Raw genomic sequence first — 15,376 nt, 5'->3', positions numbered from 1 at the left:
GGATTGTTTTAGCTATCCTGGGTTTTTTGTTTTTTCATATGAAGTTAAGAATTGACCTTTCAAGGTCTGTAAAGAATTGTGTTGGAATTTCGATTAGAATTGCATTGAATCTGTAGATTGCTTTTGGTAAGATAGCCAATTTTTTTGCAGTATTAATCCTGCCAATCCATGAGCATGGGAGATCTTTCCATCTTCTGAGGTCTTCTTCAGTTTCTTTCTTCAGATCTTTCACTTGTTTGGTCAGACTCACAGCAAGATATTTTATATTATCTGTGGCTATTGCGAGGGGTATTATTTCCCTAATTTCTTTTTCAGCCTATTCGTCATTTGTATAAAGAAGCACTGCTGGGGTTTTTTGTTTTGTTTTGTTTCTTAGTTAATTTTGTATCCAGCCACTTTGTTGAAGGTATTTCTCAGTTATAGGAGCTATAGGTAGAATTTTTGGGGTCACATATATACTATCATATCATCTGCAAATAGTCTCCTTTTTAATTTGTATTCCCTTGATCTCCTTTAGTTGTCTTATTGCTCTAGCTAGACTTTCAAGTACGATATTGAATAGATACAGAGAGAGTGTCCTTGTCTTATTCTAGTTTTTAGTGGAATTGCTTTAAATTTCTCCCCCATTTTATTTTATGTTGGCTATTGGCTTGCTGTATATTGCCTTTATTGTGTTTAGGTGTGCAGATCCAAGGTGCATATCTTTAAACGCAATAAAATCAACTGTGATCTCTCCAACACTTTTATCATGAAGGGGTGTTGGATTTTGTTGAAGAGTTTTTCAACATCTAATGAGATGATCATGTGGGGTTTTTTTCTTTCAGTTTGTTTATATGGTGGGTTACATTGATGGATTTTTGTATGCTGAACCATCTCTGCATCCCTGGGATGAAGCATAGTTGACAATGGTGGATGATGTTTTTGATATATTCTTGAATTTGGTTTGCAAATATTTAATTAAGTATTTTTTGCATTGATGTTCATAAGGAAAATTGGTCTGAAATTCTGTCTTTGTTGAGTCTTTGTATTGTTTAGGTATCAGGGTGACTGTAGCCCCATAGAATGAATTCCGCAATGTCCTTTCTATTTCTATTTTGTAGAATAATTTGAGGAGTATTAGTATTAGCTCTTCTTAGAAAGTTTGGTAGAATTATGCCCATCTGGTCCTGGACCGTTTTTGGTTAGAAGACTTTTAATAACTGTTTCTATTGCCATATGTCCAGAGCCACCCATCTGCTCATGCCTTTCTTTACCTGAGCTAGGTGTTTTCCACTTCATGGGCCCTTGTTTCCAAGGAGCATATGTGGGGGTTACCACCGGCAAAGAATACTGGAGACTTTCTGCTAGCTTGCTTCTACACAAGAATGAGTTTCACTCTATTGTTAGTTAGAGATATTGAAACTTATTGTAGGTAAGAAGTTTCTGGGAAATCAAAACTTATACCATTGGTTTCTGATGTGATGAATGTTTATCGTTACCCTGACTACCAGTTTGTGTTGTGTGATTTTTTTCTGCTTATGAGCAAGTGCTTTTTGCTTGATTAAATGAGACTTGATCAGACTACTGTCTTGTCTCCAGTTCTTGCGCCTCTTGTCCCATCCATCCCACTCCCCTCTCCAGGGTCTCCGTTGGTATTCCCGCAGGCCAGGACAGCCACAGGGCTTATAGATCTTCTTAAATTGTTTGCCTGATCTTGATTTAACTTTGGCAAGTGGTATTGAGCAAACCATCTATTTCGTTTAGGTTTTTCAATTTTGTGGAGTAAGGTTTTTGAAGTAAGACTAATAATGACTCTTTGGATTTCCTCAGTGTCTGTTGTTATGTACCCTTTTCATTTCTGATTTTGTTAATTTGAATATTCTCTCTACCTTTTAATTAGTTTTGCTAAGGGTTTGTCTATCTGGCTGATTTTCTCAAAGAACCAACTCTTAGTTTCATTGTTTCTTTGTTCTCTTCATTTCTTTTTTTTTTTTTTTTTTTTTTTTTTTTTTTTTTTTTGGTTCTTTTTTTCGGAGCTGGGGACCGAACCCAGGGCCTTGCGCTTCCTAGGCAAGTGCTCTACCACTGAGCTAAATCCCCAGCCCCTATTTCTAATATATTAGCTTCAGCCTTGAGTTCGATTGTCTCCTTCCATCTAGTCTTCTTGGGCATGTTTGCTTCTTTTTGTTCTAGAGCTTTCAGATGTGCTGTTAAGTTGTTAGTATGATATCTCTTCAGTTTCTTTATGAAGGCACTTAGTGCTATTAACTTTCCTCTTAGCATTTCATTGTGTCCAGTAAGTTTGGGTATGTTGTACCTTCATTTTCTTTTTCATTGAATTTTAGAGTCTTTAATTTCTTTCTTATTTTCTTGCTGACAGTGATCACTGAGTAGAGAGTTGTTCAGTTTCCATGAGTGTGTAGGCTTTCTGTTGTTTCTGTTGTTGTTCAAGTCCAGCTTAATCCTTGATAGTAATAAAATACAGAGAGTTTTGATCTTCTTGTACATGTTGAGGCTTGTTTTGTGACCCAGTATGGTCAGTTTGGAGAAAGTTCCATGAAGTGCAGAGAAGAAGGTGTATTCTTTTGTGTTTGGGTGAAATGTTCTGTAGATATCTGTTAGGTCTATTTTATTCATTACATCTGTTAGTTTCATTATTTCTCTATCTAGCTTCTGTCCAGAATGACCTGTTCATTGGTGTGAGTTGGGTGTTGAAGTCTCCCACTATTAATATGTGGGGTTCAATGTGTGATTTAAGTTTAACAAATGTGGGTGCCCTTGCATTTGGGATATATTCAGAATTGAGATATCTTCTTTGTTGATTTTTTATATAAAGCATCCTTCCCCATCTCTTTTGATTAATTTTGGCTGAAAGTCTATTTTATTAGATATTAGAATAGCCACTCCAGCTTGCTTCTATTTGCTTGAACAATCTCTGTTGCTGAGGTATGTTTCTTGTATGTAGCAGAATGATGGATCTTGTCTTCATATCCACTCTGTTAGCCTGTGTCATTTTATGGGGGAATTGATTCCATTAACGTTGAGAGTTATTAATGACCAATATTTTAAATTCCTGTTAGTTTGATGATAGTGGTTGTGGTGGTGGTGGTGTGTGCCTCCCTTCTTTTGGTTTTGCTGGTGTGGACTTAATTTATTTCCTATGTTTTCTTGAGTGTAGTTAGCTTCCTTGGGTTGGAATTTTCATTCTAGTATCTTCTGTAGGGCTGGATTTGTGGATAGATTCTGTTTATATTTAGTTTTTAATGAAATATCTTGTTTTCTAAGGTGATTGAAAGTTTTGTTGAATATAGTAGTTTTGGGCTGGCATCTGTGGTCTCTTAGAGACTGCAAGACATCTACCTAGGCCCTTTTGACTTTTAGAGTCTCTCTTGAGAGGTCAGATGTAATTCTGAAAGGTCTGCCCTTGTATTGTATTTGGCCTTTTTCCCTTGTAATATTTTTTCCTTTGTCTGTACATTTTATGTTTAGTTTATTATGTGGTGGAAGAATTTTCTTTTCTGGTCCAATCTATTTGGTGTTCTATACTTCTTGTATGTTTATAGGCATCTCTTTCTTTAGGTTGGGGAAATTTTCTTCTATGGTTTTGTTGAAAATATTTTCTGGACCTTAAAGCTGGGAATTTTCTTCTTCTTCTATTCCTATTTCTCTTAGGTTTGGTCTTTTCCTAGTGTCCCAGATTTCCTGGATGGTTTGTGTCAGGAACATTTTAGATTTAACATTTTCTTGACTGATGTATCAATTTCTTCTATTGTATCTTCTTCACCTGAGATTGTCTCTTCCATACCTTGTATTCTGTTCATGATGCTTGCGTCTATAGTTCTTGTTCTCTTACCTAGGTTTTCCATCTCCAGGAATACCTTCTTTTAAGAAGTCTTTCAGTGAACATACTGAAAATGACAATGATCAAACAAAATTTATATGGAAAATCTGGAGGTGAAATGACAGCAGTGGTGCACAACGAAAGCCCCTACATCAAACAAAGTAGACAGCAAGGGCATGGCAGAGCGTGCTCTCCCCTCCACATGTCTCCTGAAAGAAGAGTGCAGGCCATTCACTCAGCATGCATTTGTTTGTTTGTTTAATTTATTTGGTAAAGGGGTATGGATGTGTGCATGACAACATGCATGTGTAGATGACTGTATGCATGTGTGCATGACTGTGCATGATTGTGTGTGTACACTTGTATGTGAATTCCAGGGATTGAATTTATGCCATCAAACTTGGTAGCAAGTGTGTTTACCTGCTAAGCCAGACCTGCAATAAAATTTTAACTAAATGTTTACTTTATTCACCTGTTATTGCAGCTAACATTTCATATACTTTATTAGTATTTCACGTCCAAGTATCATCATATAAATGACCTTTCAGATTGAATTCAGTGATTCAAATTGTATCAGCTGCACACTGAAGTTTTGGTGCTCTCATTCCAGGTTAGCCAGACAAAGTCTTCTCCCACTTAACCTTTATCCTTACTCAGTGTTATGGGAAATAGAGAAAAAGAGCTCTAACACACACACACACACACACACACACACACACACACACACACACATATGTATATATACATATATATGTATATATATATATATATGTGTGTGCTCAGCCAAGATACGTCCTTTTTAAGGTTATGAATTGCCAGTAGTTCCTCCAATTTTATATGCCATGTTATTAAAAGCTACTTGTCATCCCCCTGTCCCTTGTGAAATTGTATGTGGTGCCAGTTGTGTGTGTGTGTGTGTGTGTGTGTGTGTGTGTGTAGACCCAGGACTGATCACTTGATCACTCTCTACCTTATTCACTGAACCCAGAGCTTACCAGTATGGGTAGTCTAGCCACCTTGCTCTGGGGATCCCACTCACTCCTGTCTAACCAGCACTGAAATTACAGGCAGGCCCACTAGGCATTTACACAGATTCTAAAACTCCAATCTGCTCCCCTCACACTTGTGTACCAAGCACTTTGTCTACAAAGCCATCTTCCTAGACTTCAAAAACTACCGTAAAAAAACAAACCAAACAAGAAACAATGCTTACATTTCCTGTCACCACTCTAGAGCCAGTGGGACCTGGGAGAGACAGGAGCTGATTATCGAGGTGGAATAAAGTCTCATGCAAGAGCCAACTTTATTCAGAGCATCAGACAATTTATTCTCTGAGGGTTAAGTAGAGTCATGTAAGAAAAGTGTACAGTCACAAGGGCAAGCTGCATGAGGTGAAGACCACACAGGGCAGACAAACTACACATTGCAGAAACATGTTTTTCCATGGGGTACATAAATAAATGACAGTAGCCAGTTGTAATGAATGATCTGAAAGAAATTCACTCCTATCTACTGCACCTGGGAGGAGCATGCACATACATTCCAAAAACAGTTCTGTGTTTTGAAGAAACTGAGTTCTTAAGACTCTGTCTTATTTTCTTGTGGTTTTCTCACAAGCACTCAGAATTCTTCTCATTCAACTCCATTCTTGGGCCATGTTCCAACAGTTTTCACTAAAAATCTTACCATAATTATACTTAAGACCATTCTTAGTAACACAAATCACCCTGTGAATTTGAGGTTCTGTAACAATTGATGTCTAAATTCTATTATTATTATTATTATTATTATTATTATTATTATTATTATTATTATTAGTCTACCTGCTGCCAATTTTTTTACTCTGTCTCCAATTTTTCTTTTAAACTTTTTATTTATTTATACTATATATAAATTTTATCTTCTATGTATGGTCTTGCCAACATGTATTACTGTGAACCACATGTATTCCTGGTGCCTTCAGAGGCCAAAAGAGGGTGTTGGATCTCCAGCAACTGGTGTTACAGACAGTTGTGATTACCATGTAGGTGCTGGAAATCACACATGGGTCCAGCAAGTGTGCTTAGCCTCTGAGCCATCCTCTGCCACCTCCAGAATTCTTTTAGCATGTAGTCTTCATCTAAAAACCATAAACTGTGTGAGTTTTCTGTTTGTTTTTTGTTTTGTTTTGTTTTGTTTTGTTTTGTTTTGTTTTGTTTTGTTTCGAGACTGAGTCTTACTGTGTAGCTATGGCTGGCCTTGAACTCACAGAGATCTGCCTCTTGAGTGGTAGGATTACAGCTAAAAGCCTATGAACTGTAATGTCACTCTTAAGCTTATAAGCAGAAGTTAAAGTTATACATGAAGTATTTCTCAGAGGATTCTTAAGGGGTTATGATTGTGAATTGTTCTGTAATATATATTTAATGTTACAGGGATCAAATGTCTTTCCTTCTTTGGTCAAAGATTGGAAGTTTCCTGGCTGTGGGGACCATTAAAGGAAATTTGCTCATTTATAATCATCAGACATCTCGAAAGATTCCTGTTCTTGGTAGGTTCTGCCTAGAAACACTGCTCACGTCTGCAGTGCTTTTCTGAAAGTCGGTTCCATTGTCTCAGACTTCCCTGAGATGACACAGAAAAATGTGTAGAGAAAGGTTTCCCTGGTCCGTCTAAGATATCTGTCCAAGAAGATCCCTCTCCTGCTTGCTAAGATTTCCTGAAGTGCCCAGGGCAGACTGAATTAAGGTCAGCATGTGTCTTTGGCCATCAGGACATTAACAGTCCGCATTTCTCCTCTCACACCCAGGCTCTGTCTCTAGACATGGAGTAGCTCATATGCGTATCAACGCCTGTTGACCCACATGTTAGTTAGTTTTAGTCAGTGTGGTTATATTATACTATATACAAGTTTGAATCCACATAGTAAGTGAACCAAAAAATCCTTACCCGACCTGGTCTCCAGTTGAATGTAGACTTTGGAGTGTGAGTAGTTTGCCCATTTGACCTTGCATGGAGAGCTCTGGCTCCTCCCCACTCTGTTCACTTTGAAGGTCGACCCTTTTCATTGTACCTTCACACTGACGAGTGGTAGAGAGAGCAGGGCTAACTGCATGCATGTGGCCAGGAAAGAATGCCCACCACTAAGGGAGGCAGCAAATGCTGGCGATAGCGGCACCTACAGGACACTTGAGGAAGTGCTTTTCATTAAGAGCAGTGAGTCGTTTCAAATTATTTTCACATGTATCTCTTTAGTATTAATTTTAATTCTTTTTCTTTTCTTTTTTTCGGAGCTGGGAACTGAACCCAGGGCCTTGTGCTTGCTAGGAAAGCGCTCTACCACTGAGCTAAGTCCCCAACCCCTTAATTTTAATTTTTAATGATGAAAGATAAATAAAAGCATCACTAATCTATTGTTAAGACCAAACTAAAATTTTCTTCCAGTTACAAAAATCAACTTTTTCCATATGAATTGTCTGTATGACTCCTGTAGACCAGGCTAGCCTCGAACTCAGAGACTTGCCTGCCTCTGCCTCCCAAATGTTGGGATTAAAGGTTCTTATATCAAAGCTGACTTACCATGCACAGTAAAGTGAAGAGAACTTTACTGCTTGGAGATTTGCTGCCTTTAAGATATTATAAGTTTGGGTTGGGGATTTAGCTCAGTGGTAAGGCCCTGGGTTCAGTCCTCAGCTCTGGAAAAAAAAAAGTTTTAAAAAGATAGTACAAGTTTGGTTCTGTGATAAATCAACAAAATTTGTAGAGGGAGCCATTTTTCCTGCTTAGGCCTGTGTCTGTTATCCAGACAAAAAGTTGTTATATACCATTATTTTAATTTCTAGCTTAGTGATGAAGTATTTGATATAAGCTTGCATAGGCACTAAGGCTTTGATGGGAGTAGATCCCCTGGTCTGTTCAGTCCCACAGCACTTAAGATTAGCATCATGCATTTTATATTTATCCATTTTGAGAAGTCCAAATGTCAGCAAAAATTGCCTCTTTTTCAGGAAAACATACTAAGAAAATCACATGTGGATGTTGGAATACGGAGAATCTCCTTGCTTTGGGAGGCGAAGATAGAATGATTACAGTTAGTAACCAGGAAGGCGACACGATAAGACAGGTAACACGCCACCACATGCCACCATCTCTCTATGTGACACTTCACTTTTCCTTGTGATAAACAGCTTTCTGTCAAATCAATGTATAAAGGTCTATCTAAGTCACTGTGTGTACTATGCTTATGATTCCTTATTTTTAAAGATACTGATATCATTTATGTGTGTGAGTGAGTGTGTTTGCCTGCAGTTATGTACATATACCATGTGCACGCCTGGTTCCCACTGAGGTCAGAAGAGGATGTCAGAATTCCTGGACCTGGAGTTACCGATGTTTACTAACCATCATGTGGGCACTGGGAGCTGAACCTGGGTCCTCCGCAAGAGCAGCAAGCGCTCTTAACTGCTGAGCCGTCTCTCCAGCCCCAGTTTTATGTTCTAAGTATCAGAAACCTTTGTCTGTTCCCACGCATCCATACATATGTGCAGCACCCAGATACACGGGAGCACACACACACACACACACACACACACACACACACACTCCTTGTTTATGTATTACTTGGATTTTTTTCTTTTTCTTTTTTTTTTTTCTTTTATTCTCTTTTTTTCAGAGCTGGGGACCAAACCCAGGGCCTTGTGCTTGCTAGGCAAGCGCTCTACCACTGAGCCAAATCCCCAACGCCAATTTTTTTCTTTAAAATGAATAAGTTAGCTATTAAAGGAAATATGTTTACCCCTTTGGTATCAAATGGATTATCAGCTCTGTGGTTCCAGTCAATATGTTTGTAAAGTTTTATTTATACATGCATGCTGATAAATGTCAAGAACTAGAGAATTGTGGACTCGGAATCAAGCTTCCTGATGCTAAAGCCAATACCTTTAATGGATATGTTAAATAGTTTCTGAAGTAATCTTAACTAAATCTCAATTAAGATGAAATCCATCTTTTGTTGAAATTTCCCAAACTTGATTTGATTCTAAGAGGGTCTCTTCTTGCCCTAGTGTACTGTGTAGTCTATACCTCGGTGCCCTAGTGTACTGTGTAGTCTATACCTCAGTGCCCTAGTGTACTGTGTAGTCTATACCTCAGCGCCCTAGTGTACTGTGTAGTCTATACCTCAGCGCCCTAGTGTACTGTGTAGTCTATACCTCAGCGCCCTAGTGTACTGTGTAGTCTATACCTCAGTGCCCTAGTGTACTGTGTAGTCTATACCTCGGTGCCCTAGTGTACTGTGTAGTCTATACCTCGGTGCCCTAGTGTACTGTGTAGTCTATACCTCGGCGCCCTAGTGTACTGTGTAGTCTATACCTCAGTGCCCTAGTGTACTGTGTAGTCTATACCTCGGTGCCCTAGTGTACTGTGTAGTCTATACCTCGGCGCCCTAGTGTACTGTGTAGTCTATACCTCAGTGCCCTAGTGTACTGTGTAGTCTATACCTCAGTGCCCTAGTGTACTGTGTAGTCTATACCTCGGTGCCCTAGTGTACTGTGTAGTCTATACCTCAGCGCCCTAGTGTACTGTGTAGTCTATACCTCAGCGCCCTAGTGTACTGTGTAGTCTATACCTCAGTGCCCTAGTGTACTGTGTAGTCTATACCTCGGTTCCCTTGTGTACTGTGTAGTCTATACCTCGGTTCCCTTGTGTACTGTCTGTGCTAGGCTGTACTGGCTGAAATGCTGCAATGTCTGCTTAGGCACATGGATAAACCCTCCTTGGTCTGTACTATACCCACAATTGGAAATGGGATGCATTCATCAGCTGCTGCTGTATAACAAAATATCTCAAAATGTAGAAGCTTAAAACATCAGTGTTTCATTGTTGTTGACAAGGAGTCCAGATGCAGGATCTCCCACAAGGCCGTTTCTAAGCTTACTCACATAGATATTGGTAGAGTTCAGCTCCTTGCAGATTTCTGTTCCTATGCAAAATCACACTGTACACTGTAAGTCCCAATCCCTTGCCATGTGGATCTCTCCCATGCTGTGGTTGAATGTGGTTTATTGCCCCAGGGTTCGTGTGTCTGAAGTTTGGTCTTTCATGTACATACTGTGGAGAAGTAGGGAAACCTTTGAAGAGGTGGAGCGTAGTAGGAGGTGATGGAGTGTGGACAGGAAGGAATTCGTGTAGCTTTTTGGGACTCTTATAACTAAGCAAAGGTTGTTGTAAGACATTCTTCACCTTCACTATGACTTTCCTATTCACACACACCCCTGCCGTGATACTAGGTAGTCTCCTAAAAGACACATGGCCTTTCCTGATAGGTTACCAAATTTTGTGGTACAGCTTTTATGCCTTCCTTATAGCTTTGGGCAATCAGTGATAGCAATCAGTAAAACTTTAGACTGTGAATCTTTAAGAGACAGAAAACAACCTAAATCAGACAGAGTGCAGGCGAAGTTTATCCCAAAGGTGTGCTCAGTTCACGAGGCCCTGTGCTCGGTCCTTAGCACCAGTAAATAAGTAAGTAAATAGTAAGCGATTGCAAGTCCCGCATTATGTAAGGCCATGACAGCTGTGGTGGTGTGTTCTCCTGGCTTCCTCGTGTAGCAGTAGAGAAGTGGGTGGGTTACCCAGGATGCCGGCTCCCTTCCACCCTAGATTCTGCCCTCTTCTAGGATGTGTCCTTATCTGCCCGCTGGAAGCTACTGGCCCCAGATGACATCTGCATTTCAGCCCAGGGAAAGGAGGAAGGGAGGCAAAACACAAGAAATCAGTGAAGGAGCTGGGCCAAAAGCAGCCATGTTTGTTTCCATTGCTGTCTTTTAAATGGGCCACAGCTCAGTCATGTGGTCACACCCGCATATGTGCTCGGGCACGTGTGCACATGTGGTGTACTTCTGCACATGAGTGCATAAGTGTGCTATGTCACAAGAATGGAGAGTAGAGAACAACTTTGTGGGTCAGTGAGAACTTCTGCCTTTTTATGGATTCTGGGACTCAAGCTCAGGTCGTTGGGCACATATGTCAAACACCTTTTATCCGAGCCATGTCACTGCCTCAGACTAGAATAGTCTTTAAGAATCTTCTGGCATTCTCAACACTGTTTACTCTGACATGAGTTCTAGTAATCTTACGGTTTTGATCATTCTTTCTGGTGCCCTTTAGAAACGGAACAGTAGATACACTGCTTACGTGCTGCGCGGCCCTGACCCAGGTATCCGCACTGGACATCCCCAGTGCCTACTTGCACTTTTTGTTCCCAAGAGTCATGAAATGATCTTGGGATATATTTTCTACAGTGCATCACAGGAGATCATTACATTTGCCAGTATGTGCTTGCAAGATAATTGTTTCCACTTCCTAACCTTAAGAAGTCTCCTTCCAAAGTTAGGGCTCTCACTGAAGGTGTCCCGTGCTAGGCGAAGTGCACCTCACGTGTTTTGCCTCTTTTGCTGTGTCTCTGTTGTGGTTCAGAAAATCACTCCAGCATCCCTTGTGTGCTTTCACTTCTGTTACTCTGCTCAGCATGTATCTTCCTTCTGGAGGCTAGAGACCACTTTGGACGTCCGTCTTGTTTTGGTTTTGCAGCTTTAGGGATTGAACCTAGAGTTGTGTGCTATGCCAGTGCCCTACCCCTGAGCTGCGAATCCAGACAACTGCATTTGCATTTGAGACAAGGCCTCACTCTATAGCCCAGGCTGGCCTGGGACTCATTACATAACCCAGGCTGGTTTTAAACACATGGCCATCCTTCTGCCTCAGCCTCCTGGAAATCTTAAGTTTTGTTAATTCTACATTTTATTTTTATAAAATACTCAGTTGTTCTTTTAAAACTCTGATTGAACTATATGAAAAGACAATGTATGCATGTGTAAAATAATTATTACACGATAATGATGAAACTCAGCATCATAGAATATGAGAGCCATGCTGAGACATCATCCTCACCTGTCACGCTGACAGATGACATTTGATGTGCCCGCATATTCTATTGGGGAAGCTGTAGATAAAAATGATAATGCCCTTCAGGATGGACCTTTGAGAAAAGCAGACAAAACTATACAGGCAGTACCAGCCAAACAACACCATTTCCAGAACTTCACCCAGCAAATGGGTGTCCTGCAGCACACAGTACAGTCTGCCAGCTGCAGAGATGGCTCCACAGTTACGAGCGCTTGCTCTTGTTCAGGGTTGGGGTTCAATTCCCAGCACCCACACAGAAGTCTACAGTACGTCGTCACTTCAGTTTCAACGCCCTCTTAGGACTGAGGGCACTAGGCACACGCATGGTGTGTGGACACACATGCAAGCAGAATCATACACATAAAGCAAATCTTTTTTTTAAAAAAAGCTATTGAAAAATAAAAATACAGTCTTCCAAAACTTCTAAATGTGCCTTTTCTCCTTTTTATGAGTAACCTCCTGTCTCTTTAAAGTGTTTATTATATAACCTCATTTGCTCGCTCTCTCTCTCTCTCTCTCTCTCTCTCTCTCTCTCTCTCTCTCGGTTGTGTTTTGGAGACTGTGGATGTCTTACTCCTCTGTGAATTACATTACTTTAAGCTCACTGTGGTCAGTTTGTCGGTGGAGCACTTGGCTGGGTACTTTATGCTATGATGGGCCTGGCTCCTTCAGCTTTTTATAGAAATTCCCCCTGAGGGAACTTCCAGACTGCTTAGTGTGTAAACTGGAACCCCGGGCCACTAATAAGGATAGGAAGGCAGGTTGAGGGTTGCATTTTTGAAATGAACATGTTTTTCCTGACCAGACCACCACCCAGGAAGTAGGCTTCCCTGCTGCCCCCTGTCTCCAGGCTGTGCCGGGCTGCAGCCTGAGCATGCTCACACCCACTCACACCCGCTCTGCTTTCAGTGGGGCATCTGCCGATGAGCTCTGTAAATTCTTCCTTGAGCTTTTCTGTCTCCTTAAAAGAGTACATGTTCTAATTCATCCAAAATTTCTAGGTATTTGTGACATGATTCTAGGGTTTACAATCCAAAATTAGTCATAAACAGAAGCAAACTTTATGCTTTATTAATGATATCTGGAATTAATCTCTAAGGTTTCTTTTAGAGAGGGAAGGAATTGTGAACTGAAACTAGGACTTCAGACATGCCCAGCGCGTGTCCTGTCGCTGAGCTCCAGCCTGGTGAGAGTGATTTGATTATTGAGTTTGTTCACGGTGATGACACTTCTTGCCCCTGTAGACACCAGTGAAATCAGAGCCAAGTGACATAAAGTTCTCCACAAGCAAGACAGATGAGCGGATCTCCTCTGCCGAAAGCACAGTAAGCATCCAAGTTCAAGCCCACGCCCAGACTGTTTGCGAGTTTCGCAGAGTATTCAACTTCCTTTTCTCATCTGCCTTGGACTTTGATAAATTTATTGTTTCTTTAAGCAAGATAAGCCTTAGTCTCTCAGACCTAAAAAACTGTATTTGTCATTGCTATTTGCCTCACATCCCAGCAGATGAGGACATTTCCTCTTATGGCTGGGGTTTCTGTGCCCATTCCTATGGCAGCGAAACATAGAAGTCCCTTTAAGAATAGAAATGCTGATTTCTATGTGATTTAAGATTTTTTTCACATTGTCAAATGGTAAACAGAGCTCTGAAAATCATAGCTTATGTTTCTATAACAGGTACAATTTCCGTGCAGGATCCTAGAGTTCTGATAATTTTCATAATCAACATGAAAATGTGTAAGGAGGTGGTGTTTATTTCCTGAAAGACTATGTTTTAAATTGATACTGTTGTGCTTGATGACATTTTAGAATCCAGGAAATACAGCAAGGTGTCATCTCTAACGTAAGTTAGGATGCACTTCCCTCCCTGACATTAGGGTGCCCTCCGGTGACAACTGTAGTTTGAACTCCTTTCTCGTGAGTAACACAGGGATCACACAGCCACACAGCAAGTGATGGAGAGTGATGCTGAAATCAGCCGGCTTACCCATAGGAATGCACATCTCACCTGGCTGCCTCACAAGCCAAGCGGCCTCTTAGAGTGAAAGATTCTGTACACCAAAGTGCAGAAAAATTATGCCCGAGTCACTCTCCTAAACAGCCCAAGATCCGAGGAGAGGCACAGAGGCTTCGAAAGACTGTACTCAGAGAGTACAGTGAAAATCCTAAAGCCAAAGGCCTTGGCCAGACAACATCGTTGTTAGTTAGGTTTCATACTAGTGTTAGCAGTTTTAGCACATCCAGCTTTGCTTCGCTGTGTTCGTAATGGGGTTCAGCTGTTGGGACTTGTTTGTTGGTCTTCTCATGAGATGCCGAGTAATTCATTCCGCCCATCTCCTGATCTTTTCTGGTAGATAAGTGCGGTAGTTGGCAAGAAAATGTTGTTTCTCTTTCATCTGAATGAACCTGATAACCCGGTTGATCTGGAGTTTCAGCAAGCCTATGGCAACATCGTCTGCTATAGCTGGTACGTAAAAACCTAATTATAGAGAAAACGTGTTTTTCTCTTGCCTGTTATGTCTAAGTCCATCTATAACCTTGTATTCTGTATATGATAACCTTGTATTCTGTATATGATAACCTTGTATTCTGTATATGATAACCTTGTATTCTGTATATGATAACCTTGTGTTCTGTATAAGGCGTTTTTCTCATTGCAGTCTGAGTTTATGTGTAGCACCATGTTGTCTGATACATAGTAGGGCCTTGATGAATTCTATTGTATCACATTTAGGTTTTTGTCATTTTGCCCTCGATAGCGTGTCTCCTTTTTAATCCTTTATCACTTTGCTGCCATAGGTATGGAGATGGCTACATCATGATTGGTTTTTCCCGTGGAACGTTTTTGGCTATTTCTACTCACTTTCCAGAAGTTGGACAAGAGATATTTAAGACTCGTGACCATAAGGATAATCTAACCAGTGTGGCATTGTCACAGACTCTGAACAAAGCTGCCACATGTGGAGATAACTGGTTAGTTAAAGTCACATATTTCTGGGAATGTGGGGGATACTCAAGAGAATCAGCAAAACTTTGCAGTTGATGTGCATGTGACCCACACACTTTCTCGGACTCTTTGAACATGTTTACAATGAGAAAAGCTTTTTTTTTTTTTCCAGAGCTGGGGACCGAACCCAGGGCCTTGTGCTTGCTAGGCAAGCGCTCCACCACTGAGCTAAATCCCCAACCCCGAGAAAAGCTTTTAAGTTCTCTACTTCCTTGTCCATACTCACATGGTCAGCGCTCACATCTCTTGATACCGTATAGTGAAATAGCAAGGTTGTGGAACAAAGACATCTAAAGGTCGTATGCCTCAGAGCAAAAGAATAAAGTGGACTATGCTAGAAAGTCAATCTTGACACTAAAATGGGCATTTCAGATTACATGGGGCACACTCCACCTGCCTCTCCCCTATCCAGCTATAAACCAGGACGGGTATACAGACCGAAGGGCTTTGAAAGCTAGTAATAACAGTCCAATTAAAGGACAAGACCAGAATTTAGAGTGCCACCAACTCAGCAGGGCATCCTCCATTTGTCTGCCAATCTTTCCTAGCCAGTACACACAGCAGCCTGACCTGAAAGTGGGCTCCAGAGCACAGATAGAGGCCGG

The 15,376-nt window shown here is 40.8% G+C and overlaps 1 protein-coding gene across 2 annotated transcripts in view; it reads left to right on the top strand.

Moving 5' to 3' along the window:
- The window catches only part of Wdr19 (WD repeat domain 19), a 63,883-nt gene that overhangs the window by 10,517 nt on the left and 37,990 nt on the right, over window positions 1–15,376 (top strand). For both annotated transcript variants that reach the window (XM_039091922.2, NM_001191679.2), the window contains exons 5-9: window positions 6,235–6,350; window positions 7,807–7,922; window positions 13,009–13,089; window positions 14,119–14,231; window positions 14,564–14,737. In XM_039091922.2, coding sequence (XP_038947850.1) covers window positions 6,235–6,350; window positions 7,807–7,922; window positions 13,009–13,089; window positions 14,119–14,231; window positions 14,564–14,737 — 600 coding nt within the window. The remainder of the gene's footprint in view (window positions 1–6,234; window positions 6,351–7,806; window positions 7,923–13,008; window positions 13,090–14,118; window positions 14,232–14,563; window positions 14,738–15,376) is intronic.

The sequence above is a fragment of the Rattus norvegicus genome, chromosome 14 (assembly GCF_036323735.1).
Source record: "Rattus norvegicus strain BN/NHsdMcwi chromosome 14, GRCr8, whole genome shotgun sequence".
In the NCBI taxonomy this organism is placed as follows: Eukaryota; Metazoa; Chordata; class Mammalia; order Rodentia; family Muridae; genus Rattus; species Rattus norvegicus.
Note: the sequence above shows the minus strand (reverse complement) of the source record. Positions and strands in the feature narration are given on the sequence as shown.